General features: G+C 48.4%; 2 protein-coding genes across 2 annotated transcripts in view; one reads left to right on the forward strand and one right to left on the reverse strand.

Annotated features, from left to right (window-relative positions):
- Positions 1 to 10,663: 10,663 nt before the first annotated feature.
- GNG13 (G protein subunit gamma 13) lies at positions 10,664 to 13,907 on the forward strand. The gene is made up of 2 exons (XM_060260891.1): positions 10,664 to 10,820; positions 13,146 to 13,907. The coding sequence occupies exons 1-2, from the start codon at positions 10,723 to 10,725 to the stop codon at positions 13,249 to 13,251; spliced, it is 204 nt and encodes a 67-aa protein (XP_060116874.1). The 5' UTR covers positions 10,664 to 10,722; the 3' UTR covers positions 13,252 to 13,907.
- A 60-nt stretch (positions 13,908 to 13,967) lies between these two features.
- Positions 13,968 to 16,021, reverse strand: part of CHTF18 (chromosome transmission fidelity factor 18) — a 37,536-nt gene continuing 35,482 nt past the window's right edge. The window contains exons 21-22 of the mRNA XM_060260892.1: positions 14,953 to 15,010; positions 13,968 to 14,256 (exon numbers count right to left, since the gene is read on the reverse strand). Coding sequence (XP_060116875.1) covers positions 14,117 to 14,256; positions 14,953 to 15,010 — 198 coding nt within the window. The 3' untranslated portion in view covers positions 13,968 to 14,116. The remainder of the gene's footprint in view (positions 14,257 to 14,952; positions 15,011 to 16,021) is intronic.

A 16,021-nucleotide genomic window follows, 5' to 3' on the forward strand; every position in this document is an offset into this window, starting at 1 on the left:
ACGGTGTATTACTTGGTGGCTTTGAACAGTCTGACTTTTTTATATGGCAGCTTCAGATACTTCTGGGGAAACTGGCTTTTCCTTGGAAATTTATTTGGGGGAGTTTTTCCACTGCTGGGTAGGTACCATCGGTCAGTCATGGCTCTAGAATTTTGCCCAGTAGTCCCAAATGGAAGTCCACATAGCCTAATTCCCAGAATTGCTGCCTCGCTAAAAGGTTTTCTGGGGGAGCAAGTCAGCGTGGAAAGGATCCTCTGTGAGGCTGGGAAGGGAAATTCATCCACCGTTCAATGTTACTTTGTTTGGGATTCAAAAGGCTGTTTGTTTTATCCGTCTTTCGACCCAGAGGGATGTCAAACGCATAACTGTTATGCGCAGCCATGTTTGAGGTCCCTGGTGCATTGAGACACTCGTTGAGGAATATTGCGGAGGAGACACATCTAATTGGCATGGAGCAAAATCCTGTCCTCCCTTGGAGATTTCAACAGCTCAGGGAGGATGTTGATAAAATGGGACAGAAGAGAATCCAAGCAGTTCAAGATTGTGGAAGGTGAAATGCCAAGAGAGGCAGAGAGATGCCCTGGGTGTGTTTCACTTAGAAAGGGGGAAGACAGGAGAAGGGGCAACCAAAATAATTAGAAAGTGGGAGCACCTGCCCTACGAAAGGCTGAAAGGCGGAGGGACTTCTCAGCTTAGAAAAGAGACGACTAAGGCAGGGTGTTCAGCTAAAGAGGTTTAGAAAATAAAGCATGGGGTAGAGAGCAGACAAAGAGACCCTTTTCTCCTTCTCCCGAAAGACTAGAACTCGAGGGCATCCAATGAAACTCATGGGCAGTAGATTCAGGACAGACAAAAGGAAACACTTCTTTACACCGAAAGTGGTCGTAATGTGGAATTAGCTGCCAGAGGATGTCGCGATGGCCACAGGAGTAAACAGCTTGAAAAGGGGATTAGATAGATTCATGGAGGATGTCTGTTAATGACTACTAGCCATGATGACTGAGGGGAACCTCCAAGTTCAGAGGCACTAAGCCTCAAATCTGAGAGCCAGGAGGCAACATTCGGGGAAGGCCTCAGCCTCTCTGCCCTGTTGTTGGCCCTCCAGAGGAATTGGTTGGCCACCGTGTGAGACAGGAGGCTGGACTGGATTGACCCTCCCAGGTCTGACCCAGCAGGACTCTTCTGATGTTCTTCTCAGGGGAAGGCCTCAGCCTCTGTGCCCCATTGGTGGCCCTCCAGAGGAACTGGCTGGCCACTGTGTGAGGCAGAAGACTGGACTAGATGGACCCTCCCTGGTCTGATCCAGCAGGGCTCTTCTGATGTTCTTCTCAGGGGAAGGCCTCAGCCTCTCTGCCCTGTTGTTGACCCTCCAGAGGAACTGGTTGGCCACTGTGTGAGACAGGAGGCTGGACTAGATGGACCCTTCCTGGTCTGATCCAGCCGGGCTCTTCTGATGTTCTTCTCAGGGGAAGGCCTTGGCCTCTCTGCCCTGTTCTTGGCCCTCCAGAGGAGCTGGGTTGGCCACTGTGTGAGACAGGAGGCTGGACTAAATGGACCCTTCCTGGTCTGATCCAGCCGGGCTCTTCTGATATTCTTCTCAGGGGAAGGCCTTGGCCTCTCTGCCCTGTTGTTGGCCCTCCAGAGGATCTAGGTGGCCACTGTGTGAGACAGGAGGCTGGACTAAATGGACCCTCCCTGGTCTGATCCAACAGGGCTCCTCTGAGGTTCTCCTCAGGGGAAGACCTCAGCCTCTCTGCCCTGTTGTTGACCCTCCAGAGGAACTGGTTGGCTACTGTCTGAGACAGGATACCGGAACGGATGGACCACAGGTCTAATCCAGCAGGCCTCATGTTGTTAAGACCAACAATGAGAGGAGAAAAGGATATCAGAAAAGAAAATAACAGGATTTTTGTCTCTCTCGTTTTGTGGAGTTGGCTTTTAGGACAACAAACAATTCAGATACAACTATCAGTACAAAACATACATCTACTGGAATCCATTGTGGTTGTGTTAATGCTGTCAAATCATAGCAGTCTTATGGCTCCATAGCAACAACATAGCAACCACTATGACCTCATTGAGTTTTCAAGGCAAGAGACGTTCAGGGGTGGTTTGCCCTTACCTGCCTCTGCGTAGCAACCTTGGACTTCCCTGGTGGTCTCCCATTCAAGTTCTAACCAGGGCTTACCCCATTTAGCTTCCAAGATCTGATGAGATTGGGCTAACCTGGGCCATTCAGATCTGGGCAATTATGATTGGCATCTGTCAATATACTTTTAATGGTATATAGCAGGGGGGCCAAACTTGCTTAATATAAGAGCTACGCAGAATAAACATCAGATATCTGAGAGCCCCAAGACAGGAAGGAAGGGCTGTAAGAAGGGTGAAAAGAAAGCAAATTGATGGGGGAGGGAGAGGGGGAAGAAAGCAACTTTAACTTTAAATGCATTCTCCAAGCCGGTTGATGGGGGTGGTAAGGGCTTCAAGAGCCACATAATATCCGTGAAAGATCCGTGTCTCCCAAGCCACAGTTTGCCCACCCCTAGTTATATAGCAGGAGTGGCTGACGGAAGCTCTCCAGATTTTTTTTGCCTACAACTCCCATCAGCCCCAGCCAGCATGGCCAGTGGCTGGGGCTGATGGGAGTTGTAGGCAAAAAAAAACATCTGGAGAGCTACCGTTGGCCACCCCAGTTATATAGCATATATTTTATTCTTTCGGTACTTTTTAAAACCAGTTTTTCCTCCAAGGTTTCTCAGCACATCACCTTTTCCCTTCCTCCATTTTATCATAACATCAGCCCTACCGGGTAGGACAGGTTGAGAGTGTGTGGCTGGCCCAACATTGAGAATTTAGGAGGTGCAATCAAACTCAGTCTGGCTGAAGTGTCGATTTCAGTGCAAGATGGACATCCGTCCCCCTCCCCCAGACTGAATGGGGCGAGAGCTCCATCATCTAATTATTTGCATTTGTTTTACTTCCAATTTGCATAGGCAGCCCTTCAAGTATCAAGTCCTCCAGAGGCTCATTTCTCAGAATGATCAGAATTAATATCATGCCCTGTAATGCAGGGAAACCAGAAGCCAGAGCCATTTGGGCTGGAAGTTAATTCCTTTCAAGGGCTATTAATAGGCGCCTGGCTGGAAGCGTCTATTATGAATTTGCATATAATTTTCATGGACTCGGGTGCAGCTGATGAATCTGGTTTATATTCCTTGTTGTTGCTGTCAAGTCATGGCTAACCCTAGGGCTGGAGAGCCAGTTTGGTGTAGTGGTTAAGTATGCAGACTCTTATCTGGGAGAACCGGGTTTGATTCCCCACTCCTCCACTTTATTTTATTTATTTATTTATTTATGATCTGTATCCCTCCCTTCCCACAAGTGGCTCAGGGTGGCTCCCAACAATTAGTCAAACATAAAATTAAACAAATATTTAAATATATAAACAATTAAAACATTTAGAACAGTTAAAACCTTAAAACCATTAAACATTCCAAAACTATGTGAACAGGAGTCTGGCAAAGCTACATTGAGTTTCTCGTCTCAGCTAGGTGTAAGCTAGCCGGAAGAGGGTTGTCTTACAGGCCCTGCGGAACTGAACAAGGTCCCGCAGGGCCCTCACCTCCTCCGGCAGCTGATTCCACCATGTAGGGGCCATAACAGAGAAGGCCACTTGCATCTGCTGGAATAGCCTTGGGTCAGCCATAGCTCTCTTATCTGGGAGAAACAGGTTTGATTCCCCACTCCTCCACTTGCAGCTGCTGGAATGGCCTTGGGTCAGCCAGAGCTCTCTTATCTGGGAGAACCGGGTTGGATTCCCCACTCCTCCACTTGCAGCTGCTGGAATGGCCTTGGGTCAGCCAGAGCTCTCTTATCTGGGAGAACCGGGTTTGATTCCCCCCTCCTCCCCTTGCAGCTGCTAGAATGGCCTTGGGTCAGCCAGAGCTCTCTTATCTGGGAGAACCGGGTTCGATTCCCCACTCCTCCACTTGCACCTGCTGTGAGAGCCCTCTCAGCCCCACCCACCTCACAGGGTGTCTGTTGTGGGGGATGGAGATAAAGGAGATTGTGAGCCACTCTGAGACTCTTGAGTAGAGGGCGGAATATAAATCCAATGTCTTCCAATGTCTTCTTCTGTTTAGGATCACTGGTAGAGATCTGCATGTATTTGAGTAGAAGATGTTTCTGTACCTATCACTGGTAGCTAGAACATGCTTGGTTATGTGATTATCAGTGGTGACTCATTACAGAGCGTGTTTCACCTATTTGGACAGCGGTAGAGAGAAGCAGTTTGGAAACAAACGTTTCCGCACTATGGGAGACACTGTAGTCAACATTCTTATTTCTCAGTTCCAAAATCTTGTTTGGTTGTGTCAATATCAGCTGTCCATAAAGCGCCACCTTTTTATGGAGGGAATTTAAACACTGCCAAAGGCGACTGCTAGAAATCTCTTTAGCTCTTGGCCAACAGGGTCGACAAAATCGAGTGCAATCAGGTGCTTGGAAGGAGGTCACAAGCCCACAGTTAGAAAGGAACGCTCAGTCAATTCACGGTTATCTCTGTTGTGGCAGGCCCCATTTCTGATCCCGCTTGCGTCAATGTTAATCGGGTGTAAGCCCTCAGTGCCTTTGTGGATTAATGTTGGAAGTATACCAGTATCAGAGGGCTCCCCCCCTCCCCCAGTTGCTTTGTCCTTTTGGTGCGAGTGCATTTGGGCTGTAGGTGACCCTCGGCAGCTGTCTGTGTTGGTCATCAGATCCGATCTCCCTTCTGTGAGTTTCATTGGTGTATGCAAATATTCACTAACCGCAGGGAAGTTAGCAGAGGTACTGATTCAAGATAAGAAAGGACCAGTCAGATAAGCAGCGGTCTTGAAGAAAAAGGGTGAGTGAACACAGAGTTCATGGGATGTAGGCTGGCTTCATGGTTAAAGCCAAGGAGACATACTTCCCGGGACCTGTCTTGAAGTAGGATGGTCTTTTCCTCTGTCGAGCCACACAAACCAGACCATAAGCCAGGTGCAAGAGGCAGAGGTGCTTACAGAATTTAAAGTTCTAGCCAATCTGTCCCAGCCAGCCAAGGTATGTGCTGCAAGGCAAAAATCCCTAGGGGGTCACTAGCCAGTCTGAACAGTGCTATCAGTCCGGTACAGAGTGTTCAGAAAAGTTATCTTCTGAGGAAATTGTATTGGACACAATCGCTGCCATGTGTGCTGGATCTCTCCCTACCTGGAGAGTTCTTGAGTTGGAAGCATCCTTTGAGGCAATTGGGTCCAACCCCACTACTCAAATCAGGAAAGCCAAAGACCGGGTCTCCCCGATAGATGGCTGACTAACCTCTGGCTGAAGACCTCAAGCGAGAAATCCCCTTGCCCCAATAGTTGGCTCTGTTGTTTCTTCTAACATTGGACCAACATCCGGGAGAGAAACAGAAAAAGCCATAAGACTGGATGCATTTAAAAACAAACAAACAAACAAACAAACAAACAAACAAACAAACAAACAGAAATGGTTCTCAGGTGAGAAGGTGGATCTAGGTCTGAAAAGGCTGCCGAATCTAAGGGAGAAAGACATGGATAGGGCATAACGGAAACATCCCAGTAATAATTCAGCAGATGACGAAGAAAAGACCTGCTAATGCACCTGCTGATTTCCCTTTTTAATTTAAAGGGGTGTGTGTGTGTTTTTAAAAGTCTGCTCCGGATTATTTCAATACAAGATCAACAAAAAAATTAATAAAAACAATGCAAATGGCCATGTACCATATCGAGACTAACAAAGAGGACTTATATGTGCTGTTATAATCCAATATTCGAAAATTCCGGTACACATTTTACAGTAGAGGGGAGATTAATTATGTGAAAAAGCGTAACCATCTGCTTTTGTATTGCCCATGCTATTATATGAAATGTTGTTAATGTTACGAGTTATTTCTTTAGGGAGGTCTGAAAGGAGAAGTATAGAATTGCTCTGATTTTCCTGAGGAATTTCTTTAAATTGTCATAATATATTACGAGTGTCTATCATTACAGTAATAATGTGTGATTAGTAATAATAATAATGTCATAATAAGTGATCAGCTGTCTCACTCTTTCCTCAAAAAATCAAGAAATGAAAACAGGAATAGAATAGGGGGAGTAGAGGCAAATCTTATCCAAGCAACAGCATCTTTCTGCCCTAAAAAAAGGTAAAAAGGTAAAGGTAGTCCTCTGTGCAAGCACTGAGTTGTTCCAAATCATGGGGTGACGTCACATGACGTTTTCTTGGCAGACTTTTGATGGAGTGGTTTGCCATTGCCTTCCCCAATCATCTACACTTTACCCCTGCTTTCTGCCCTAAACTGGGTACTATTAGCAAAATGCAAATTTCAGTCAAATCATGCCTGCGATTGCTTCTTTGAATGCCGTGAATCGCCCTCTGTGCCAAGGATAAGTCTCTTCGCTGCAGTGCAGAGAGGCCAGGATTCTTTCCCCCTGGGGCAAGATCTAGATTGATCAGGTAAGATTCTGTTCCTGTGAAGACTAAGAAAAGTGTTGTATTGAGTTGGACGAACTGCTCGGATATCCTCAAATTGGGCCTTGATAGGAGCCGGACAGAACCCAAAGAAATCCCAAGTAGGCAGGAGAAGAGGGAAGCTAGCAAATGGGATGGAAAACAAAGCCGCCAATATTATAACTGTGTCTGGAATACTGTGGACAATTCGGATCTCAAACAGGATATTGGAGATCTGGGGAAGGTGAAGAAAAGGACTGCCAGGGAGCCGTAGCGCCTTCCCTTTGGGGAGAGGCTGTGGCATTTGGGCAGCGGAGACGTGATAGGCGTTCATGAAACTCTGCATGCGGTGGAGGAGGTTGATAGAAGATATTTTCTCCTCCTGTCTTGCCAGAACTTCAGGGGCATATACCAAAGTAGCTGAGGAATAGATTGAGGACAGGAGAAAATGCAAGACTTCAGAGTGATTAACACGTGGAACTAAGCACCGCAGGATGCAGTCTTGGGCACTGTGGTAGTAGGCTTTAAAGAGGAATCACTCAAATTCTTATGGCAGCCTTATCAAGCTTAGACAGCTTCAAGAGGGGATTGGATAAGCATATGGAGCAGAGGTCCATCAGTGGCTCTTAGCCACAGCGTATTGTTGGCACCCTCTGTCTGGGGCAGTGATGCTCTGTATTCTTGGTACTTGGGGAGGGGGCAACAGTGGGAGGGCTTCTAGTGTCCTGGCCCCACTGATGGACCTCCTGATGCCACCTGGGTTTTTTTGGTCACTGTGTGACACAGAGTGTTGGACTGGAGGGGCCATTGGCCTGATCCAACATGGCTTCTCTTATGTTTTTATGTCTGGGGCAAGTGATGCTCTGTATTCTTGGTGCTTGGGAAGGGCAACAGTGGGAGAGTTTCTAGTGTCCTGGCCCCACTGATGGACCTCCTGATGGCATCTGGGGGTTTTTTGGCCACTGTGTGACACAGAGTGTTGGACTGGGTGGGCCATTGGCCTGATCCAACAGGGCTTCTCTTATGTTCTTATGTGACACAGAGTGTTGGACTGGGTGGGCCATTGGCCTGATCCAACATGGCTTCTCCTATGTTTTTATGTCTGGGGCAAGTGATGCTCTGTATTCTTGGTGCTTGGGAAGGGCAACAGTGGGAGAGTTTCTAGTGTCCTGGCCCCACTGATGGACCTCCTGATGGCATCTGGGGTTTTTTTGGCCACTGTGTGACACAGAGTGTTGGACTGGATGGGCCATTGGCCTGATCCTACATGGCTTCTCGTGTGTTCTTAATGGTTACTAGCCACAAGGACTTAATGGAATCTCCATGTCCAGAGGCAGTAACCCCCTTAAGACACAGTGGTAAAAAGAAGGGGGCGCTTTGGCTTTCCTACCCAGCTTATAGGCCTTCTGAGGGCAGACTACACGGACTGTTGGCGTGATCCAATACGGTCGCTCTTACGTTCTTAAGACCAGTGGGATTCAGTGCAAAAATGCCGTGTGTGTGTGTGTCCCCCCCCCCCCTTTCTTTCTCCAGTGAAAGTTCGGTGCGGAAAGAGCCAAACAGAGGCCCCGAGTTAAAATAATCTCATTTGATTTATAATTAAGGTGTCATTAATGCCCCCGGTTAGTCCAGTCTCATCAGACTTTGCAAGCTAAGCTGCGTCAGCCATGATTAGCACTTCGATGGAAGGCTATCAAGGAAGGGGAGGGTGGGAACGCAGAGGCAGGCAGAGACAAATAGTGTGGGCAGTTGTGCTCATCACCAGGTCTCAAAAAGGACATTGCAGAGCTGGGAAAAGTACAGAGGAGGCGACCAAAACGATTTGGGGACGGGAGCACTTTCCCTGTGGAAAAAAGGCAAAAGATTCTGGGTCTTTTCAGAGACAACCAAGGAGAGGGGGACATGATAGAGGTTTATAAAATTATGCACAGGGTGGAGAGAGCTGACCAAGAGAACTTTTCCTCCCTCTCCCCAAAGACTAGAACTCGAGGGCAGCCAGTGAAGCCGATGGGCAGGAGGTTCAGGACGGACAAAAGGACATACTTCTTTACACAGAGCGTGATTAAAATGTGAAATTCACTGCCAGAGGATGTTGTGATGGCCACAGGAATTAAACAGCTTGAAACGGGGCTTAGATAGATATATGGAAAAGAAGTCTATCTGTGGTTCCTAGCCATGGTGACTAAGGAGAACCTCGACATTCAGAAGCACTAAATCTCTGAATCCCAGAGCCAGGAGGCAACATCAGGGGAAGGCCTCAGCCTCTGTGCTCTGTTGTTGGCCATGCAGAAGAACTAGCTGGCCACCGTGTGAGACAGAACGTTGGCCTAAAATGGACCTAAGATGGTCTGATTCAGCAGGGCTCTTCTGATGTTCTTATGGGAGCCTTCCTGACCTCTTTGGGAAGGCGTTCCACAAGATGGGCGTTCACAACAGAGAAAGGACGTGGACCTTCCTTGCAGTCTATTATTGGCAAAATCCTGTCATAGATTCCCAGACTTGGTCACCCAAGATACTTTGGGAAAAGGTACTTTAATGTCCTGCATGAAGTTTCACGAACAGAATTCTGTTTACGGCAGAATGTTGTGCTGAAAACCCACCTGCAGTCTGAGCCATCACAGTCCAAACACGGAGCGATGAACCGCTCGGCTTGGGAGGCCAAAGGGATTTTTGCCATCCCAGATGACTGCCCGACACTCTCTGTTGCAATGACCAGGCGTGCCCTGAGAACCAGGTTCGGAGGCTGCCGAAACGGTCCATCTTTGATTCAGGAGTCCAGAGCACCTGGGATATAGTCCGAACCCCCCACTCCCGACAGACAGCGATTTGCATCCAGATCTAATCCTTCATTTCCATCAAGCCAAAAGCAGCCGCTGGACCCTCCCTGCCGCACGTCCCCTTCCAAAGCATTTAGAGGGATTTGATAGTCAAATGCTAATGCCTCCAGAGAAACTGTGCAAATCAAAGGACAGGAGATCCTGGCTGACCCAGATTGTGCCTGCGTCAGAGTTCAGAAGAGTGTCCTTAGCTCAGGGTTACCAACCTCCAGGTGGTACCTGGAAATCTCCCACTATTTTGATTGATCTCTTGTCGACTGTCCCCCCTGAAGATAAAATGGCTGCTTCGAAGGGTTGACTCTGTGGCGTTATAAGTAAATCGGAAGAGCCCTCCTGGATTAGGCCACTGGTCTATCTAGTTCAGCCTCCTGTCTCACGCAGAGGCCAACCAGTTTCTCTGGAGGGCCAATAACAGGGCAGAGAGGCCGAGGCCTTCATAGGAACACAAGAAGAGCGTTGCTGGATCAGAGCAGTGGTCCATCTAGTCCAGCATCCTGTCTTACACTGTGGCTAGCCAGTTCCTCTGGAGGGCCAACAACAGGGCAGGGAGGCCGAGACCTTCCCCTGAGAAGAACATCAGAAGAGCCCTGCTGGGTCAGACCCATGAGGGTCCATCTAGCCCAGCATCCCGTCTCACACAGGAGCCAACCAGTTTCTCTGGAGGGCCAGTAACAGGGCAGAGAGGCCGAGGCCTTCATAGGAACACAAGAAGAGCATTGCTGGATCAGAGCAGCGGTCCATCTAGTCCAGCATCCTGTCTTACACTGTGGCTAGCCAGTTCCTCTGGTGAGACAACAGGGCAGAGAGGCCGAGGCCTTCGTAAGAACATCGGAAGAGACCTGCTGGATCAGACCAGGGAGGGTCCATCTAGTCTAGCATCCTGTCTCACGCAGAATTAGAAAAAACACCCGATACCAGGCAAATAACAGAGTTCCTTGCTGCAATATGTCTTAGCCCAAGTAGTCCATTTGAAGATCCTGGGTTTTTATTACTCCATTTCAATTTTTCAATCTTCCACAGTGGTGTGGGCTCTAACAAAAAACATGACACATTACTGCATGTTAACATCATGGAATCATACAAAAATAATAATCCATGTGAATTTCATTTTGTTTTTCAGGCTGAATTTCAAAATGAAATTAACATGATTATTACGTCTGGCGGCCGGCACCTCTCTTAGCACCAGTTCCTTGCTGTGCCACCCTTCCGTCAGGATCTTAATGTCTCCTACCCAGCTGTGGAAGATCTGCTGATGTTTTAGCCAGGGTAAAGATCTAAAATGTACGAATTCAAAGTTGTGGCTCTAACCCATCATTCTGGTTTGGTTTCAGATCCAGGTTGACGACCGCAGTCCCTCCGTGCTTGGCGAGCGGAGCCACTGAGACAGGCCCCCATGGACGAATGGGAAGCCCCCCAGTGGAAGAAGGAAATTGAAAGCCTTAAGTACCAGCTGGCTTACAAACGGGAAATGTCTTCCAAAACCATCCCTGAGTGAGTCTGCCTACAAGCCCTTCTCTCCTATTAATGGGGCTTCTTATTTTCCACATATGCAGGAGGGAGGGGTAGTGTGGGACACGGTAGTATTGGGTGCATGATTTTAGCTCTTGGAGAGAACATCTGTTTTCATTAACCGTAAGCTCTGCAAGTTTCTAGTCCTCATGCGTGCAAAGATCACTTTGTCACGGAATAGGCAAAACCTGGTGAAACTGCAAAAACCAGAGTAGGCTTGGTTAGAGGTCAGCTCTCCGCGTATCCCATTGTCCTTCCTCTTCTAGATGCGGAAAGTTTGCCACTTTGCAGAAATGAGAAAGGAGAGCCAGTTTGGTGTAGTGGTTAAGTGTGCGGACTCTTATCTGGGAGAACCGGGTTTGATTCCCCACTCCTCCACTTGCACCTGCTGGCATGGCCTTGGGTCAGCCATAGCTCTGGCAGAGGTTGTCCTTGAAAGGGCAGCTGCTGGGAGAGGCCTCTCCAGCCCCACCCACCTCACAGGGTGTCTGTTGTGGGGGAGGAAGGGAAAGGAGATTGTGAGCCGCTCTGAGACTCTTTGGAGTGGAGGGCAGGATATAAATCCAATATCTTCATCTACCTCACAGGGTGTCTGTTGGTGGGGGGGAGGAAGGTGAAGGAGATTGTGAACTGCTGTGAGACTCTTCGGAGCGGAGGGCGGGATATAAATCCAATATCTTCATCTACCTCACAGGGTGTCTGTTGTGGGGGAGGAAGGGAAAGGAGATTGTGAGCCGCTCTGAGACTCTTCGGAGTGGAGGGCAGGATATAGCTCCAATATCTTCATCTACCTCACAGGGTGCCTGTTGTGGGAGAGGAAGGGAAAGGAGATTGTGAGCCGCTCTCAGACTCTTTGGAGTGGAGGGCGGGATAGATCCAATCTCTTCATCTACCTCACAGGGTGCCTGTTGTGGGGGAGGAAGGGAAAGGAGATTGTGAGCCGCTCTGAGACTCTTCGGAGTGGAGGGCGGGATATAAATCCAATATCTTCATCTACCTCACAGGGTGTCTGTTGTGGGGGAGGAAGGGAAAGGAGATTGTGAGCCGCTCTGAGACTCTTCGGAGTGGAGGGCAGGATATAGCTCCAATATCTTCATCTACCTCACAGGGTGCCTGTTGTGGGAGAGGAAGGGAAAGGAGATTGTGAGCCGCTCTGAGACTCTTCGGAGTGGAGGGCGGGATATAAATCCAATATCTTCATCTACCTCACAGGGTGCCTGTTGTGGAGGAGGAAGGGAAAGGAGATTGTGAGCCGCTCTGAGACTCTTCGGAGTGGAGGGCGGGATATAAATCCAATCTCTTCATCTACCTCACAGGGTGTCTGTTGTGGGGGAGGAAGGGAAAGGAGATTGTGAGCCGCTCTGAGACTCTTCGGAGTGGAGGGCGGGATATAAATCCAATCTCTTCATCTACCTCACAGGGTGTCTGTTGTGGGGGAGGAAGGGAAAGGAGATTGTGAGCCGCTCTGAGACTCTTCGGAGTGGAGGGCGGGATATAAATCCAATATCTTCATCTACCTCACAGCGTGTCTGTTGTGGGGGAGGAAGGTAAAAGAGATTGGGAGCCACTCTGAGACTCTTCGGAGTGGAGGGCGGGATATAAATCCAATATCTTCATCTACCTCACAGGGTGTCTGTTGTGGGGGAGGAAGGGAAAGGAGATTGTGAGCCGCTCTGAGACTCTTCGGAGTGGAGGGTGGGATATAAATCCAATATCTTCTTCTTCTTGTGTCCTGGTGCAGCTCAAAGCACACGTGACTTTGTGTATCTAGGATAGTTGTAATGGGTCGGGTCCAGGGGTGGAATTCTAGCAGGAGTTGTTTTATATATTAGGCCACACACACCTCTGATGTAGCCAGTCCTCCAAGAGCTTACAAAAAAGAGCCTTGTAAAGCTCTTGAAGGACTGGCTACATCAGGGGTGTGTGGCCTAAAATGCAAAGGAGCTCCTGCTAGAACTCCACCCCTGGTCGGGTCAAGAGTCTGTGTAGGCTGTCTTATTAGTTATAGCTACCAAGGGGGGGGGGGATGTATTTTCAGACAAACGGACAGTCTAGCCCTGGGGCCACCCTACGGTTTGGATTCCCTTGGATCGGTTTAGCTAACCATGGGCACTTTATTTACTGACTTTATTTACAGCCCGCTTTTCTCACTGAGACTCGAGGTGAATGGCAAAATTAGAAAACTGCTGTACTTCTGTCTCTCCTTGTTTATATTCCCTCCCTCCCTCAATGCAACCTGGCACCATTTTGCAAAGATCTGTAAAGCCACGAAGCAAAGCCCATTTTTTTTTTTGGTTTCCCTTCCAGATTCCTGAAGTGGATAGAAGACGGCATTCCAAACGACCCGTTCCTGAACCCAGAACTGATGAAGAGCAACCCCTGGGTGGAGAAAGGGAAATGCATCCTCCTCTAACCCTGCCCCCCCCCCCCCAATGGTTTCCCTTTGATGCTCAAGTAGGCATGAGGGCGGAATCACACACTACCCAGTTATTGCTGGCTTTCCTCTAGGGCTAAACTTGATTTCCCCCTCTTCTTCCTCCTTTGCGAGGGTGGCAAAGACTTCTCCCACCCCCACCCCCCAAATCCTCAGGAATGGGGCTGAGCTTTTTTTTGGGGGGGGGAGAGGGATGTATCTGCGATTTCTCCCGCGCTCAAGTGTTGGGGGAATCCTGGCGCAAACTCACTTGGGGTGATGTCACTGTCCATAAATGGAGGGAAAGGGGGAGGAGTCAAGGTGAGCTGAGATTCTCTTCTTGGAAGGGCCTAGAATTTGGGAAGCTCTTGTCCAAGGAGGCCGAAACAGCTTGGGGTGAACCCTCTACCTTGGTATCATAGGCTCTCTCTCGTTTTGATGGAGGAATCGGCAACAAGAAACAAAGTAGTGTGAGAACTGAGCCCCGGTAGTCGCAAGATCCTACTCCTTCCCGTAAACCTATTTTGTCTGATTCTCTCTGTCTTTTGGGGAAACTTGTAAAGGAACTCAAAACTTTTATAAAACATTGCAATGGTTTTCTGTACTTTTTTTTTCTTTTGTATCTCGTAGGATTATACGCGTTTGCAGTTTTAAAAGTCAAAAGCTGAGGGAAAGTGATGCATTTATAAATTGAATAAAGAAAGTAACGCTACACGTGTGTTTCCAATTCATCATTTTTACACACACACAAAAAATGAGATACAAAAGAGTGAGGTGATTGTCCGTTTTTCTTGCCACAATGCCAAAACACCTGGGTTTTCTTGAAGAGGGAAGAGCTGTATATACAAATCGGAGTGTTCTACCGCTACAGCAAATCCTTAATGTAAATATTTCTCCGGACAGCGTTGGAGACGCCTTCATTAAACCGGAACCAGACGTCGCTCTGTCCAACAGCTCTTCCAACTCGTTTGTCAGTTGTGTTTTTTTCAGGCCCCTTGTTGGCTCCTGGAAGGAGAAATGTTTTTTTTTTTTAAAGGAGCAACTTCTGTCATACAGAACAGCACAACAGTTCAGGGGTGAGAGTCTGGCCTTCATGATACAGCTGGGGCTGTTAGGAGGTAGGGACATTTGTAACCAAAAAGCACAGGATCTGCTCTTAATTCATGCACAATAAGATTCTAAAACTGCGGCGCTGGTGAACTGATCGCTATTTTTATAAGGTGATAGTGCTACACACAAATTCACTAATTTAGACACAAAAGTCTAAGCTCCAAAACCCTCTATACTACAGCCAGACAAGAGGTAACTATTCTGTGTAATTGGATTACTAGGGCCTTGGCACCCCCACTGATACCTTTTCTGGCACCTCAAGTGTTTTTAGGAAGTGGGGGGGGCAAACAGGGCTTCTGATTGGCTGTGCAGATCTTTAAAAATGTTGCTTTAGCACAGGGATCTACACTGTGTGACTGAAGGGATGCTGCAGCAGCCATTTTGTGGCTTGCTCCGCCCCCTGAGGCAGCCATTTTGTCTCTGTACCCACCATGCCATATCAGAATTCAGAGATGTGCCCACAGGCTCAAAAAGGCTGGGGACCTCTTGGTTGCCCCGGCAACAAAAAAATCTTGGGAAATCTGTTCCCTGAAGGGCTAAAGAATCTCTCAATACAGGCTGACATCGCACCCCTTTCCCAAACACACCTACCTGTCGAAGCAGACACTGTCTTCTTGACAACTACACGGCCAAAGAAATCGGTTTCTGGCTGTGGAAAGGAACAGAAGCTGTGAAGGGGAGGGGGTTTCGAGGCAGTGAGCATAACGTTTTGGCCCCCGTCTGGGTCTTCAGCTGCTTTTGTGGGTTCCCATTTGTATGCCAATAAGTGGGAGGAGAGAGGATGTAACAGGCCCACTTTTGGGGGGGGGCATTTCCTTCCCACACAGTTTGAGGAGGTTCCATTTGGTTCCTTCCACGAGTCCTGGAGTCTCTTTGGACCTCAAGCGGGCCAACCCCAAATCTTGAGCTTAGTCACCCCATCATGGATTTAGGATAAGTGGATTCTTTGACCATCCGAAAACACTGACTTTGGACAAAAACACTCCCCCCCCCCTTTTCGTTTCACCTGGAACATGTCAAAAATTAGACAACAGAGGAGTGAGGTTTGTGTTATTCAGGTTTTCAGAAATGTTTAATACCCCCGGTTATCGGGGTGAGGAAACCTGAGGAAAACTAAGTCCAGATTGTTGGAAGTCTGCTCCCCACCCCGCTCCTGAACTGACCTATTAAGGTGATTTCCCTCAGAGAGAATTATGGGTGCAAAGAGGGCCAAGCTAGATTAGGAACTGTCGCTGTCCTTGGCAGGGGCCAAAGTTTGGGACAGCAGAGCTGCGAGTCGGAAACCCAGCTCAGAGAAGAGCCAATTTATTTTGAGTCTTCTGCGGCACACGACCTGGCCTTCAGGCTCTGTCGTAACCTGAAAAGCCCTTAAGCCGGGGGTGTCTAACATGCGGCCCAAGGGCCAGATCAGGCCCCTGGAAGGCTCCTATCAGGCCCTCGAGCAACTCGCTACTTCTCCCTCCCTCACTTGTTTCCTTCTGCCTCACAGCTTGCTTTGTCAGGCTTGCTCAATCACACAGGAGCTACAGAACTAATTCTCTATTTTCTCCAATGGCTGACAAGAACGCGAAGCAACGTTTGTGCAAAAACTCACAATGCCCAGCCATTTCATGTTTTCCGTTGGGTCTTAGCCTTAAAGCATTGCCCACGAGATTTCTGT

This window comes from Heteronotia binoei, chromosome 20 (genome assembly GCF_032191835.1).
Source record: "Heteronotia binoei isolate CCM8104 ecotype False Entrance Well chromosome 20, APGP_CSIRO_Hbin_v1, whole genome shotgun sequence".
Lineage (NCBI taxonomy): Eukaryota > Metazoa > Chordata > Lepidosauria > Squamata > Gekkonidae > Heteronotia > Heteronotia binoei.